This window comes from Morus notabilis, unplaced genomic scaffold (assembly GCF_000414095.1).
Source record: "Morus notabilis unplaced genomic scaffold, ASM41409v2 Scaffold689, whole genome shotgun sequence".
NCBI lineage: Eukaryota > Viridiplantae > Streptophyta > Magnoliopsida > Rosales > Moraceae > Morus > Morus notabilis.
In genome coordinates, this window is record NW_010358342.1 from 562,228 (window position 1) to 578,520 (window position 16,293).

The 16,293-nt window shown below is 33.6% G+C and overlaps 2 protein-coding genes and 1 long non-coding RNA gene across 4 annotated transcripts in view; 1 reads left to right on the forward strand and 2 right to left on the reverse strand.

Moving 5' to 3' along the window:
* The window catches only part of LOC21400493 (uncharacterized protein At2g33490), a 6,005-nt gene extending 4,187 nt beyond the window's left edge, over positions 1-1,818 (forward strand). For both annotated transcript variants that reach the window (XM_024161840.1, XM_024161841.1), the window contains exons 11-12: positions 1-899; positions 1,541-1,818. In XM_024161840.1, coding sequence (XP_024017608.1) covers positions 1-852 — 852 coding nt within the window. In that variant the 3' untranslated portion in view covers positions 853-899; positions 1,541-1,818. The remainder of the gene's footprint in view (positions 900-1,540) is intronic.
* A 1,794-nt stretch (positions 1,819-3,612) lies between these two features.
* On the reverse strand, positions 3,613-6,640 carry LOC21400494 (leucine-rich repeat protein 1). The gene is made up of 7 exons (XM_024161872.1): positions 6,434-6,640; positions 6,149-6,281; positions 5,566-5,637; positions 4,929-5,072; positions 4,500-4,571; positions 4,334-4,405; positions 3,613-4,196 (listed from the first exon to the last, which is right to left on the reverse strand). Exons 1-7 carry the CDS (start codon positions 6,528-6,530, stop codon positions 4,118-4,120), a joined length of 669 nt encoding a protein of 222 aa, XP_024017640.1. The 5' UTR covers positions 6,531-6,640; the 3' UTR covers positions 3,613-4,117.
* A 3,318-nt stretch (positions 6,641-9,958) lies between these two features.
* On the reverse strand, positions 9,959-10,988 carry LOC21400495. The gene is made up of 5 exons (XR_002901666.1): positions 10,831-10,988; positions 10,640-10,711; positions 10,473-10,553; positions 10,203-10,272; positions 9,959-10,048 (listed from the first exon to the last, which is right to left on the reverse strand). It is a non-coding gene; the product is annotated as an uncharacterized LOC21400495 (long non-coding RNA).
* Positions 10,989-16,293: the final 5,305 nt, after the last annotated feature.

Consider the following 16,293-nt stretch of genomic DNA (forward strand, 5'->3'; position numbering starts at 1 on the left):
CCTGCTGAAAAATTGAGACAGCTGCGGCCATCATTCTCACGGAAGTTCCACTCATATGTACTACCAACTCCGATTGATACAAAAGGCTCAGCTTCTGTCGAATCAGCTAATCCTGTGAATAACACAGCACAGACAAGTCTCAGTGAGCGCACGCAGAATTTGTGGCATTCATCTCCATTGGAACCAAAAAAGTATGAAAAGATTTTGGCGGATGCAAAGGGTCCTTCACCAACTGTTACAGGCGTACAGTCTTTACTAAAAGAGAGCAACAACAACATTTCAGCAGCTCGGCTACCTCCTCCATTGTTAGATGGCCGTGTATTCTCACGTCAGGATCAACTTGGTGCTTCTGATTCTAAAAAACTTAAAAGATATGCCTTTTCTGGTCCATTGACAAGTATACCATGGCCCACTAAGCCTGGTGCTTTGAACCATCAACAATTGTTCTCTGGACCTCTACTGCGAAATCCTGTGCCTCAACCTTCATCATCACCACCTAAAGCCTCCCCAGGTACTTCCCCTCCTTTTATGTCCTCGCCTAAAATTAGCGAGCTTCATGAACTACCCAGGCCACCTGTCAGTTCCTCCCAATCTTCAAGACCATCAGGTTTGGTTGGTTATTCTGGCCCATTAGTGTCTAGACCTCAAGTTCATTCTTCTGCAAAAATGGTGAGAAAATCTCCTCTGCCAAAACCTCCTCAAAGCATTTCTCGCAGTTTCTCCATACCTTCAAGTGGTCCTAGGATTGCGGATTTACATGTGCCGAAACCAATGGAAGTCTCTCCTAACTCTGAGAGTGCTGGTGACCTTGTCTCACCTCCTTTATCACCAATTACCCTATCTAACAACTAGCCATCAACAACCAGTTTTGAGATTTCTTTAGGTGGTTTGAACCAGAGGTAATTCAGTTGTTCTGAATCTTCTGATTTCTGAAAGATTTTTTTCCCCGGACTATTTAGTACTTAATGCATGGGCTCCTTTATAAGAAGTTTTAAATGTAGCTAAGTTATTTATTTTGGAGTTTCTAGGCTACAAGTGGTTTCTTATTATTGTTTCTGATGATACAAATTGTCATTTTGGAAATACTTGGAAGGAGAGGGAAATAGTCTAGGCTCGTAGGAAGTCCACAAGATACCAGTTTCTCTTCAAATCTATACCTCTTTCAGGATTTTGTTTCAAAGAAACATACAGGGTAGTTAAAGCATGCCTTTTGGTGTTGGGGAACCTATGATGAAAGAGAGACAATTCTCAATAACCATCAAAATATACAAAAATTGCACTAATTAGGAAACTCACTAGTATATTTACTTTTCCTTCAAACAACTAACTTTATTTGCTTAGGAAAAAAAAAAGAACTTTTGTGCAAACAAATAAATGTGTTACCCTATTTCAACATATCAAATATTCATTTGCAAACAAATACAAATGAGGGAAGAAAAATGTTGTGCTAGTTGTGATCTATTTCGCTATGTGAAGCTTCATATTTTCATTCTTCATTTGTTTTCCGTTTATGAAGACTGATTATATTGTATTGACACAGGTGCAGATCGTCAATTTGTGGCCGAGTTTTGATTCTAACTTTGGAACAAGAAGTACTTTGCGTAGTATTGTTTCTCGTTAGCGTGTACAGGTGCTGACTATGTAAATATCTTTTGTCTATGATTAATATTTATTAATCGTTTTTTCAATCATCTTTATCCATTGATTATCTAAACATGATGGACACATGAAAAGGATTAGTTAAATAATTTTTTAGTGGTGTTCCATCATTGAGAAATTTTGTATTTTCTCCAAGCTATCAATAGTCAATAACCATTTCCATTTTCCTGATTACTCCAATGTGTTGACTTCTTCTGTCGTGCCATATTAGTACCAAAGAAGTTAATTTGTATTTCCTTTATGTAGTTCAGATTATTTTCTCTCTCTCTCTCTTCTTCTTCTTCTTCTTCTTTTTTTTGTTTTGTTTTTTTTTGTTTTTTTGGAATGTTTAGTTTGAACCTCAATAACAAGTGACATATGAATAACTTGCTTAGTGCTCTTTGAGAAGGCTGAAATACGAAATAAGTTCCAAGCTATTGAGATTCCCGTGTTCGATGAACATGAAACTAGTGTATCACTACGGCCTCGTTCAGTTTATCGATTTGAGATTTTAATTCGAGTTGAGATATGACTTGAGAGCTTTTAATTGTAGCAGAAAAAATTAGATGTGATTTTTTGTTAGAACTTTTAACTATAAAAAAATTTGAATTAAAAACTCAAATCGGTGAAATGAATGAGCCCATTTTTTCTCTTATTTAGGGAATCTTTATGGTGGAGAAGGGGTAGAAACTGTTATTTTTAATCGTTAGATTAGTTTTTTAATTGTGCATATTCGCATTAAAAGTTTACAATGCGTGACACAAAATTGCTAAGGTTGGCAATTCGTGTTAACGTGTCGCGTTCGGGCCGACATGATTATAGTAAACACGAACATGACATAGTTAATAAATGTGTCAGAAATCCAAACACGGAACACTAATAACACGGTTAACACTGCACAACACGCAGACATGGTTACTAAACGGGCCGTGACGGGTCGATAAAAAAAAACACGTTTATGACTCAATTAGCAAAAATAGTGGAATTTTATATTGTATTTAAAATTAATATTAATTGATTACTTAATATCACTTGTAGTTAAAATCTGACGACTATGTAATAAGAAAAACATAAATGATCTAATTCTCCTTAATAGCCAACACACATAAAAATATCTGAATATCAAACACACACATGTATATTTATATATATATATATATATATATATATATGATACTACTAGATTATCATATATATATATATATATGTTTTAAAACATTAACATTTGAATGTTTAAGTGCATGAAACATAAAATAAATATAGAAAAATGTCTTCTTTGAGCTTGAATGCCTAACTACGCTTTAAAAGTTTTCAGTTGCTTTAACCTATTCATAAAAAAAAAAACAACATTTTCTGGAAAAAAAATATAAACGGGCAGGCCATGTCGTGTTGTGTCAGCCCGATAACGGCCCACATAACTAAACGGGTTAAGCGTATTAAACGGGCTGGCACGAATTCAGCCCAATAGTAGAAAATATGCCAATATGAAAAGCTTAAGAAAGTATATAGGTCAATTTTTAGTTATAGAAATTAATAGGCCATAACTTGTCAAGTTATGGTTCATAACCAGATAAGTTATGGACAAACTGGTCAAGTTATGGTTCATATCCAGACAAGTTATGGACAAAAACCGTGAATTATGGATAATAACTTGTCAAGTTATGGTTTATAACTAGACAAGTTATGGACGAAAACAGTAATTTGGCATATTTATTAACTTATGTAAACTATTGGCCTATTAATTTTAATTCATCTCAAGTCTTGGCATATTTTCCTCTTTCTCATATTATTCGTGCCAATCTATTAACGACCAAATTAATAATCGTGCAGTCTAAACTCATTTATCTCGTGTCGTTTTTATATCGTTTCACCATGTCGTGTCTAAAATTATCGACCCTACTCCTACTGCAGATTAGACTGCTAAAATCTATTCTAATAATTAAAACATAGTTCCTACCGGTGAAGTACAATAGCTTTCTTCACACCCCTTCTTTATTAATAAGTAACAAGATAAAAATTGCTATAGCAAGGGAAAAAGAAAAAAAAAAAAAAGAAAAAAAAAACCAAGAGGAGACAGATCAGCTTCACACAACTGTTTTTGTACTAGAATCTAGTTGTTACATTGATATTAAAGAGGATCATTCAAATCTTTCGATGGCTTTATTTTACGTATGTATAAAAATACACTATCCTGAAAACGACCGTATCTCCGCAGCAACAACTGTTTCGAAAAATGCCTTCTAAAGTGGTTGACGATTGATTGCGAACATGCAGATGATTTCACTGTTCTTACTAACATGACTGATCCTGATTTGATTTGCTGGGTAATTCGTCTTTTATAAGTGATTTGCTACGTAACTTTTAATTTTCTTTTTTCCCCCTAAAAAGTAAACCCATAAAGCCTTTCCTTAAAAAAGGACCTTTTAGATAGATGTAATAATTAGCAACGCTTTGTTGCCCCTTGTTGCTTTTAAGCACATCATTTACGGTTTCCTCCAATTTCATATCTCACAAATCCCATCAGTTCTGGTCCTTCCAGTCTTGGGTTATTCTTGAAACTGCATCCAAACAATCCACAACAACACAACCCAGGAAGAGTCAGATATCCAAATGAAAAAAGGGAATAATAACAAAGAAAATTCTACTGTAAGGCATGGATTAGCCTTAAATTAACGAGTTTAATCCAATAAACCACCTTTCTTCTGATAACTTAGTGAAGGAGCCGATGGTTGGAATTGTACCATACAAATCGTTGTTCGACACGTCACTACACCAAATAAGACATAATGGTGAGTCTAAAAGAGATTAAAAAAATAATCAAGAAATTAATTCTTATTCACAGAAATGGGATCATGACATACAGGATCTTGAGATTTCCAAGTTTAGTAAGTTCCCTGGGAATCCTTCCACTCAATCTATTGCCATTCAGTCGCCTGCATTAGCTTTTCGTGAGACTCCTTTAACACTAAATTTATAAGCGAATGAGTTAAGTATAGGACATTTTCAACCATTCATAGTGGTAGGAATTGATATTTCACTATATTGGTAGGAAAAGTTATTTAACGGATTATTTTTTCAACGGTTTGATCTGTGAGTGCATCTATTAAAAAAGTATAGTGTGCGATATAAAATTGCTCATACTCACAGATCAAACTGTTGAAAAACTGATCTAGCAACTAAAACAATAGTACCTACTATAAGGTAAAATAGCAATTTGTACCATAAAAATTTCCTACAAAAAAACATAAACATAGTTTTCAGTAGCTAGGAAGACAAAGAAGATCGCTTACAAAAATTTGAGATTTGAGAGTTTGGAGAGGGAAGGAGGGATGTTGCCAGTGAGGTTATTGTGATAAAGATCCAAGCTAACGAGGCTCTTCAATCCTCCAAGTTCCTTTGGTACAGGACCCACTAAGTTGTTCATGTACAATTCCCTGGTGCAACAGTCACCAACCAGCCCTTCTTGTTAGTAAATGCAAAAATATACGATTTATTAATCATGCCCAATTTAATACTCTCATATTATTATTTATCGTTTATATGGACTGATTGGCTGGGGGGGGAGGGGAGATTCATCATAAATCTTCTTCAACTGTTGATGTAGAAAGAAAACAAAATGGGGTAGGTGAGATTCATCATAAATCTTCTTCAACTGTTGATGTAGAAAGAAAACAAAACTAGTATGTTATTATTCAAGAAACGGCCTTTCTTTTTTGTCTCTTTTGAATCACTAGTGACTAGTGATCACGTTAGTACATCAAAATTATTGAAATGAGATGCAAAAATTTAAATTAGTTATTATTATTATTATCATTATTTTTTTTTACTGTTAGCAATGATAAGTTAACTCTAAACTTAAAGATGATGACAGAATCAGCAGAAAATAACAAGAAATGAAACTACTGAAAGATTCTGAAATATACTCACAGATACTGAAGGCGCTCAAGCTTCCCCAAGTCAGGCACCAGACTGCCAGACAGATTTGTATTTCCAAGGTCTCTGCACATGTTTTGTATTCAATTAATAAAAAAAATTGTGCTTCATATAAGACTGTTTTTGGGTTTATAATTCATTTGCTCAAAAGATTACAACACAAAAACTGAAAAAGAAACCTCACATGAAAAGAATATATTACGACAAGCAAGTTACTCACTATTACTTTGTGCTAACTATTCATCTATAATCTCTTCTATCACAATATATATATATATATATATATATAATTTCAAGAAATATTTTCTCCTCATTTTCATTCAAACGAAAAGTTCTATGTTTTACATAAGAGAACTACAAAACGTTTTGATTTGCTTCCAAGAGCAGTTCAAGTAATTTTTTGACACACAAAAACAAAAAACAAAAAAAAAAGAAACGACACATGATAAAGACAAAATATATAAGACAAGCAAGTTAAAGCAAAGATGAACAAATTGGACATGAAAGAACCTTAAAGATAAAGAGACAAAAAAACGAGAAAAAAGAAAATAAGAGGAGGGATTAGAGAAATAATTACAGTCGGGTAACACGGTTATCAGAATCACAGGTAACATGGAACCAAGTACAAGGATCAACCAAAGTTGGATCCCAGCTCTCCAAAACGTTATTTGGGTCCTTCATTGCCCTTCTTAATGCGTAAAGAGCATCTCCTGTTCATCATCATCCATATATAATAACTGTTATAATATATATATATATATATATGTAATACTACTACGTTAATAAACACTTAATTTGTACCTACAAATATTACAAATACTAGTAAGACTAATTGTAGCTAAAGCTGCTTCTATTTGTTTACCTTCTACGTTTGCATTTGTAATTGGTGTCAAAGGCCAAGACAGTAGAATTACAACAAGAGCAGAAAGCAGATGAAATATTGGAGCCAAGATCGCCATTGATTTGCAAAACTAGCTTTGGACTATTATATTATGATCAGGGCTTCAAGAGTCAAAGATGCTGATGGGGAATTTGCTTTAGAGAGAGAAAGAAGGAGAGAGAGAGAAGTTTGGCTCTTTCTTTTGAGTGCAAGGAAGCAAGGAATCAAAACGTCGGAGAATTTATAGAGCCCATAAAACGACTTGCTTTTTTCATTTGCCCTGCAAAAGAGCTCTAATTAATTAATTACCAAAAGTTTTAAATTAGCTTGGGTCTTTGTGCTTTCTGTTTATGCTTATTTTTCTTTTCACTACTCGTATGTCTTTTTCATTTACATTAATAAAGCCAAACGACACAGCTTGTGATTTTTTTCTAGTATGTCCCAATTAATATAAACATGACTTGGATTAATTTGGAAGTAGAACTAGTCACTAGTCTGCATTGTAGCTTTCTGTGTAGTGTACACATAAATAAATATATGTATATACATATCATATATAATACATCATTTTTTTACTTTGGAATATATCAGAATTATATCAAAATAAAAAAAAATATATAAATCTGACCTAAACCTGATAAAAAATTTTAATTGTTTATTAACTACATAGTATGTAATATATACTTGTGTTACCCGATGAAAAAAATTTCTAACATATTTTGAAAAGAAAAGAGAGGAAAAACAGATTTTGCGTGTATAGCAATTACCAATAGCAGTATTGAAAAGAGAGATTGGTGGGAGAATCCAGACATATCTTTTGAACTCTGTCGGAGCCAATTGAGACCTTGCCTTATAAACTGACACTTATCCATTGCTACAAAATTTTTTATACAATAGACCAAATCTTTTTTTCCCCCCTTTTATTATATGCTCTCCTCTAGATCTTTATATTTATCCTTTTTTTTTTTTTTTTCCCTTTTGTTCCAAGGTTAAAAGTTAAGATACGGACAATTTAAAAGAGCATAAACAGTAGGGGAATAATGCAACTTGGAAATGTGTGGTGGTCGGGGAAGACATTGCTGAATTGGCTTATTTTAATTGAAGCCTTTTCCTTTGCAGTTTTTATTCTTTCAACTGGGTATTGGGTTTTGAAAAAAAAACTCATTGATGCTTGGATTCGGCACTAAGAGGTCTCTGTCTAAAAGAAAGCCGAAATATTCTAGAAAAATATAAGTCAACCACGTTGCACCAAAGCAATTTGCTTGCTAATTGGCTTCCATTTGAATTCGAAACAATCCCCCGTTTTTACTATGCCGTATTTCCTTTCTTCTTAGTTCATTCATTAGAGAATTTTGTGGTATGGTACAAAGAAATATACTACTACCGATATGATACAATTTCGACCCGTTACATCAAAATCATCTAAAAATTTAAAAACAAGTACAAAATTAACAAAACTTAATGAATACTTGATGATGAGAACCAACACGATACTGCCCCAAATAATTCTCTCGATTCATTTTTAAGAATAGTGAAATAATTCTAAAGTTGGCACATAACCTTGAGATTGAGCAGCTCAAAATGATAACTACTATTCAATCTAAGCTGGCAGTTCATGTACTTTTGTGACTCATTATCCTAAACCTTTTTTGGCCCTTTTGGAGATTCTATTATTCTCTACTATGACTTTAGGAGATCACTAAATGGTTCAACTAATTAAGCACCTTCAAGCTCATAATCACATGCAATATACAACTATATGTAATTCAAAAGGAATCCCCCTCAAATTCCCTCCTAGAAAGAGAGGGAAAAAAAAGAAAGAAAAAGTAAAAGGGAAAATAATAATGTATAAAGGAAACAAAAAAGAAACTAGAGGACAATAGAAGTTTGGACAGATTAGCAGTAGTAGTAGGAACAAGGATGGTGTGATTGTGGGCATGTGAGAAGTCTCTTCTTTTAATGGTTTGCGTAATTGTAGTAATAGGGCAGTTTGGGGTCCATCTCATTGGGGCTTTGACTCCATTTATCATTAGACTTGGACATGGCCAGAATTTTGGTTTAATCTGCATGTGCATGTTGTGTTGGGTTCCATTTCATCACTAGAAAATCTTAATTAGTGGAAGTAGGACATCCCACACAAGACACAAACATATATATGTACATGTATATGTATATTTATATAAAGATGGATAAGTGTCATTCATGATCACCTTCTCCTTAAAAGACGTAACTTGACCAAGCCAGAAAGCACTCACAAAAAAAATCCGGCAATCGTTTTCTCTCTCTCTCTCTCTCTCTCTCTCTCACCTGTTCCCCTTTCCAGTTCTTTCATTATAAGATTGGCGTGAAAAAGGTGGAATCAGCTGTAAAAAGACCACCTTCTTCTACTGAGCTTCTTCAAAGACAAAAGCTTTATGTCATGATCATTTGAGTGTACAATCACTAACTTGCGAGGTCCCAATTTTCGTTCATAAGTAAACAGATAGACTATATATATTTGTTGACCATTGACCTCAAAGAGAGAAAAAATTATCATTAATTTGTATTTTCCGTCTAATCTCAATCATATATATATATATATATATATGTTTATATAAGTTCGATTTGACCAAAACATTCTTCACACTTGACAGTAATTGATTCAAACCAAGTACCCCAACAATTGAATCCTCATTACTCATCTCAAAAAAATTGCAAGGTTTCTAAGCAAGCCAAATACGTCTCAGTGGAGGCACGTGGAATTTAATTTTTATTTGTAAAATTTGTATAAAGTTCTACTTACAGGATGACTTAATAAGAAAATTCTAACGACGCCTCTACCTAAGAAAAAATATATATATATTTTCCGCCAGTGCTGCTTTGACGAATTAAAGCTGTTTGGAGTTGGGATTTAAGGTCTGAGTTGTGGTGAGGGTCAGCATGAATAATGAGATTGGTGAAAAAGGAAGAAGATTGAGAGAGAGAGAGAGAGAGAGGAAAAAAGGATCCTTTTGGATTTAAATAATGCAAAACTGACCAAAATGTTAACCATAAAGGCAAACAGTTTGTTGGTTGCTTTTGGTGCCCCTCCACTCCTATTCAAATTCATACATATCTTTGTTGTTTTTCAGGACATATGTCCCTAATATAAACGGATTTTTTCCTCAGCTCTCTCTGTTCTTTTTTTTATTTTTATTTTTTATTTTTGGTTCTGTTTTTCTTTAAACATAATAACATGGTTTCTAAAAGAACATCAGAGCAAAGAAAGCAAGACTATATAATAGCAGATAAAGAGGCCAAAATAATACTATGCTAGCGATGATCACGCCGGGATAGTTTGAGCCCACACTTGCAAAGAAAGATAAAATTTTAAAAAGCTTTCTTTTCTTTTCTTTTTCATTCATATAACCAACTGAAGTACAAAGTTGATTTATTCAAACAACTTATTTGAAATTATTGTGAACATAAAAAAAAAACAAAAAACAAAAAAAATAAAGCTGCAAGTAAACCCAAGTTATTCAAACGCCTTGTTCTATCAACTATGAAGGAGGGACTGTAGTTCTTCAATATCTTGCATCTAGTGCTTTGGAGCTTTGGGATCTTGTATAATAGTAGTAACTGCAAAGTTGATAACAAAAACAGAAAAGACCAATTAAGGGTAAGCCAGGATATCGATTTAGCTAATTAATACCATGTTACCACAAGTACTCTACAAGTATATTTCTAATGCAATTTGAACCACTCATATTGAAAGATATCAAAATGACATTACAGTAAAATAAAATTGACCAGTTGAATTGCCGCGGCGGATGGTCCCGGCCAACAAATTGTCTGAGAAGTCCCTGATTAAATCATAAAACGCTTGTAATAATTAGATAGAGAATTCAGTAGTAGAGTACGAAACAAAAAATACATACATATATATAAGCAGTCAAAGAATTCTCCTAATTAGATATTATGATTAAGAACTTTATAAGAGTCATGGAAATGGGAAAAGTGAGACAAATGGAAGAAACAATCAAGTAAGTAGCGAGTTATTTACAAAGTCCTCAAATTGCCGCGAAGAATTAGCGAAAGAACGGTTATCGGAAAACTGCCAGTAAACTTGTTACTGTTCAAAGTTCTGCAAATCATGCAAGATTATGTAAGAGAAACTAACATATTATAAAATGAAAACAAACTGTAGATCAAGAGGAAATTTGGACTAACAAGATTTCCAAAGATGTCAAGTTTCCAAGAGATGCTGGAATAGCTCCACCGAGATTATTTTGCGATACCCGCCTGTCAGCCAAAAAAAAAAAGGGACAAAAATATGATGAATATTTGTTTTGCTTACAAGAATCTTTCTTTGTTTGTTTTGCTTTTTAAATTATGGGAAATATTTTTATGTATATACTTACAAGAATCTCAAGGAATTTAAGTGTCCAAAAGATTTTGGTATGGTTCCTGAAAGATGATTCCGGTATAGATCAAAACTGACGAGTCTCCTTAGTTTACCGAGCTCTCTTGGAATGGTTCCATTGATGTGATTTGCATATAACTCCCTGTAAGAAATTATGTACACACACATATATATTTAATTAAGAGGAAAAAAAAGCCCCTATTTTTGTGTGTGTGTGTGTATTTTATGATATTGTTGTTCTATTATCCTACTTTCTTCCTTTAGGCACTAGAGACTAGAGATAAGCAGAAGTACTTATAGTAAAGGAGCTATTTTAAGAACATTCGTTCACTTCTCTTTGGCTTAATGACTTACAAATACTGAAGGTTGGTCAAGTTTGCAAGCTCAGGAATAAGTGGTCCAGAGAGCCCAGCAGCTCCAAGGTCCCCTCACATGTATATATGTTTTTATTAATTAAGGAAATAAATGTCAGATTTAGGCTAATTAGGAAAAGGGATTAGCATAAATAAACGGCAAAGATGAGTGATTAGATAAAAGACTTACAGCCTTAACGACGCTGTTGTCGACGTCGCACGTAACGTGGAACCATGTGCATGGATTCCCAAAAATTCGGGTTCCAACTCTGGAGGACATTGTAAGGGTCTACCAACTTGGTTTTCCAGGCGTACAGAATGTCCCCTTTTCCAAATTTAAAGCAATTTTAACAAATACAAAACTAAATTCGATCGACTTAGCAAAGAGATTTCGAAACGAACAATAATGAGAAAAATCATATATTTGTAGAACTACGTAACATTTTTGGACAATATTCAGATCACATATCAAGATTTGTCTAACAAATTTAACAAAACTTGACAAATATATATCTGAAAGTTTTAGAACAAGATACCCTCGGAGTTGCAATCCACGGAAGCTAAAGCAATTGATAATGCAAGTAGAAAGTAAACTGTAAGCTGAGAATTCATCATTCAGAACTCTAACTAAATGAAGTTAGAGCAAATTAATCTGAAAATTGGTCTTTTCTTCGTAGCAGTAATAACTGGACTCTGAAGGAATATCAAAAGTCATTCAAAACTCAATTCAAGACTTTAAATTGTAAAGTTCATGGCTAGAATCTGCAAATTTGTTAAAAGCAATACAAAGGGTAGGCAGACTAGACTAGATTGATGGCGGACTTTTGATCGAGTCAAAGTCAACGCTGAGTCGTGATAGTTGAATATTCTACAACAGTTTGGAGTTCTTGGCTACATAAATGTGTAAATATATGTAGCAGTTGGAGAATTAAATGCGTGAATAAATTATATAAAGTTGAATTTTGTACAACCTTCAGAAACGCTATTAATAGTCAGACAAAGCCCCCTCATTGGCTGCTCCGTGGCCTTGTTTATTTTTATTTATTTATCTACTGATGTTTCTACTCTAGCTAGTTGTTGCGGATGACTTGTGTGATTGGGCCAGAGTTTCTGCTATCTCGGGCCTGAGTTTCTGCTATCTCGGGCCGAGTTCAACTAGGGAAGGTCAAAATCTTTGCGGAAAATTTTTATTCCCTAGTCCATTTCTTGACCAAGTGAATTGTTATCAATAAGAAAATGATCATAAGAAAAACTGGAATTTTCTTTGGCGACCACGCAACGATGTTATAATATAGTTGTACAGGTTCGACTGATGACCCGACTCTAATAGCATATACAAATTAACAGTATACCAAGCATCATCTTCTCTGACTAAAATAAAATTTCAAATACCTAATGTTTCCGTAGTTACTTTTTCCTATGATCAAAGCAAACGTAGGCCCCTTTGGATGAAGTAATTGGTTTCAAAATGTATAGCCTGTTAAGAGTAAATGAAACTGTATAGCCTGTTAAGAGTAAATGAAACTGTATAGCCTGTTAAGAGTAAATGAAATTGTATTGCCTATTAAGAGTAAAACATCCTGGACGTTTAGTTCATACATTCAGAATTATTCTCGATTTACGTGTATTTTTATGAGAGAAAATACTGTAGCAAACAACGAATCATGATTCAAATTATGACACGAATACACCAACTAAAAATTGAATTATAGGGGTTGTTCTTCCTCAAACTCAACTCTCTAAAATAGCTAACAAGTTTGCTGTAATTTACGCTTTGTACCACTTTTAAATGAAAATAAGAAAATTAGATAAAAATAAGTTAGAATATTCAATAATATTCCCCCCGACTGCCTACTTAAAATTAGATAAAACAAATTAGTTTGACCTTATAATCTGAAAATTTTGGTCCTGGTTAATAATGACAAAAATCTAAGGCATTTAAGAAATTATATAAATCTCTATATTCCTCTTTTATAAACAAATAACTTTTAAAGTAAAAAAAAAAAATGTAATCCTCCAAATATAATAAAAAAAGTTGTAAGAGAGAGAAAGAAATATTATCTCTCAACATTTTGGTATTTGTTAAAGACGCCTCTTCGCTTGTAGAGCAGTCTGCACTTGTCTCCAGAGCACTGGTCTATCAAGGTACCTCCGGCCTCTTCTCCATCTCATTGACTACTTAGTCGCACCTCCCACCATTTTGCATCTCTGAAGTTCTTTTATTTGTCTTTTTTACGGATTATCTAACGTATTTTGCATGACATTTTCATCATTTCAGCAACAAAGAGGGCCCTAAGACACGTGTCCTTTGGCCTAATTTGGGCCTAACCGAGCCAACTTCTTCATCGAAGGTCTAGCCATCCACATCGAAGCTCGGCCACGTCGGATACGCTTCCGACAAACTACGTGCTTAAGTGTGTCAAACCCCGACAAGTCGACTCTCTGAATCTACCGGACCCCGACAACTGTTAAATACTAAATTTACTGGTAAATACCATATTTATATATTTATCTAAAAATCAAGACCGGCTCCGACAACCGGTAAATACCGTACTACCGAATTCAAACTTATTCAGTGAAGTATTTACTAATAAATACAATATTTACATGATCAAGAATTAGATTCAGTAAAATATTTATTGGTAAATACATTATTTACCACATTAGGAATTGTATTCAGTTAAGTATTTACTGATAAATACAATATTTACCAATTTTAAACTTGAATGCAGTGAAGTATTCACTGGTAAATATCATATTTGTCATATTCAAACTTATAACTACTATAATATTTTCATATGCACAATATTTATCACATCCAATCTTATAACTAGTAAAGTATTTACTAATAAATACAGTATTTACTATATTTCAATTTGTAACTGTTAAACTATTTTACAAGGTGCATACGACCGGCGACGTCGACTTCATTGCCAGAGATCTTTGTCGCCATCGTCCTCGACGACGTTGTCTTCACCGCAGATGGAGTCGCGAGTTCCCAGAGATCGGAGATCGGAGTCTGACCTATGCTCTTGGAGATGGCAGAGAGAGAAAGAGAGAGGTTAGAGAGAGAGGGAGTGCCAGTTGGGTTCGAGTATGAGGAAGAAAAAAATAAACCTTAAAAGTAAGAGTAACTAGAGATCATCGCATCTCCTCAATCATCAGTTGGATCTGGTTTGAGGTCCCACGCGGAGAAGGTGCAGACGACCGGCGACGTCGACTTCATTGCCAGAGATCTTTGTCACCATCGTCCTCGACGACGTTGTCTTCACCGCAGGTGGAGTCACGAGTTCCCAGAGATTGGAGATCGGAGTCTGACCTATGCTCTTGGAGATGGCAGAGAGAGAAAGAGAGAGAGAGAGAGAGAGAGAGAGAGAGAGAGAGAGAGGGAGTGCCAGTTGGGTTCGAGTATGAGGAAGAAAAAAATAAACCTTAAAAGTAAGAGTAAATTTGTCAAAAAATTTTTATCAGAAATTTAAAATTAAAAACATGCTATAATTAATCATCTTGTGAAAACTATGTTATTTACTTTAAAAAGCATATCTAAATTATGCTATTTAGTTCATTTTTTGATGAAAAAATAATCTGCATGTTATAAATGATAACTTGAGGGTTATGAAAAAATAATTTGTAAATTATTAATGATATAAGATAAATTTATAACAGTAACATAAATAAAATAATGTCACTTTAAATATGGCATTTTTAATCATCTCTAAAAAGAAAAATTAGATTAATTGGGTTGGTCTGAGTGCTGGAAATTCCATGATATTAATTTTTTTTTCGTGCCACCATTTACTCAACTAAATATAATTCTAAGCTTCTAGCTACTGAGGGCATGTTCTTTTGTCTAAAAAACTCAAAAAAAGACAACTCGAGTTTCAACTTTATTCAAGTTCACGTTCTTTTAAGTTTCAACTTTATTCAACTTTATTCAAGTTACAACTTCAACTCAAGTTATAATTCAAATTCAACTTAAAAACTACACTCAAATTACACTCCAAAAGAACAACTCCTAAAATTTTAGGGGTTGTTCTTTTACATTTTTAAGTTAGGGTGGCTTGAGTGATAATCTTGAGTTGAGTTTGAGTTATAACTTGAGTTGAAGTTGTAACTTAAGTTTGTGTTTGGATGTGCACATTTGAGTTATAATTTGAATTGAGAATTTATTTGAATTTGTGTTTGGGTGAGTCAAAACTTAAATTTGTATTTAAATAGTATTTTAATAAAAATTTAATGGTGATGAAAAATTTTAATAGGGTATATAGGTGGGGTTTTATTTGTCTTTTCGTTGTGAATGCATAGAAAAAAATCATCTCAATCAGAATTAAAACGAAAAAGTTATGACATTTTTAAGAATAGAAAAAATAATGTTCATTAACTTGAATTCGAGTTTATGAACTCGAGTTGAAGAGAAAACTTGAACTCAAATTTAGTTCCAAACTCGAGTTTAAATTCTTATTTTATAAAAAAATATAAACTTAAATAAAATTATAACTCGAGTTTAATTTTATATTTTCTACCATACAGCAACGTCCTAACTTTTCAACAAAATGTCAATGGCAGAATGTACCCATTAGTGACGAAGAGAGTAGTAGCTGAAAGTAGGAGTGTACAAAAAAACTGTAAAACCGAAACCGACCGAAAAACCGACCGCTCAAAACTGAAAACGACGGTGCCACGTGGAACCGAACATAGTCGGTTCGGTTAACTGACTAACTTCCTCAAAAGTTGGTTCGGTTTCAGTTTTGTGTGTAGAGAGTCGGTTAAAACCGAATCGACCGAGATGGGATTTTTTTTTTTTTTTTATGTTTTCGTTTTGTTTTACTTATGACAATTTAAATGTTTTTTAAACTTGTGTTTGTCCAATTATCAATTTTGATGTTGTGCTTATATTCATTTATTGTGATTACGTGTTTGCAACTTTACATTGAAGGAAAATTTTACATTTTTTCGTACTTGCGGGTCAAAAATGCAATTAAAGATGTTGGTAACCTGACGGTTAACTGAGGTCATCTTCCTGATTACCAAAACTGAAAACCGACCAAAACCGACCGAAACTGAACCGAAACTGAAATTCGGTTAACCGAACCGAAACTGTTAGATGC

Coding starts and splice junctions, on each gene's coding strand:
- LOC21400494 (XM_024161872.1), bottom strand. CDS start 6,530: ATGGCGATCTTGGCTCCAATATTTCATCTGCTTTCTGCTCTTGTTGTA. Junction 6,282..6,433: donor TACAAATGCAAACGTAGAAG/GTAAACAAATAG, acceptor GATGATGAACAG/GAGATGCTCTTTACGCATTA. Junction 5,073..5,565: donor CTTGAGCGCCTTCAGTATCT/GTGAGTATATTT, acceptor CTGTTGCACCAG/GGAATTGTACATGAACAACT.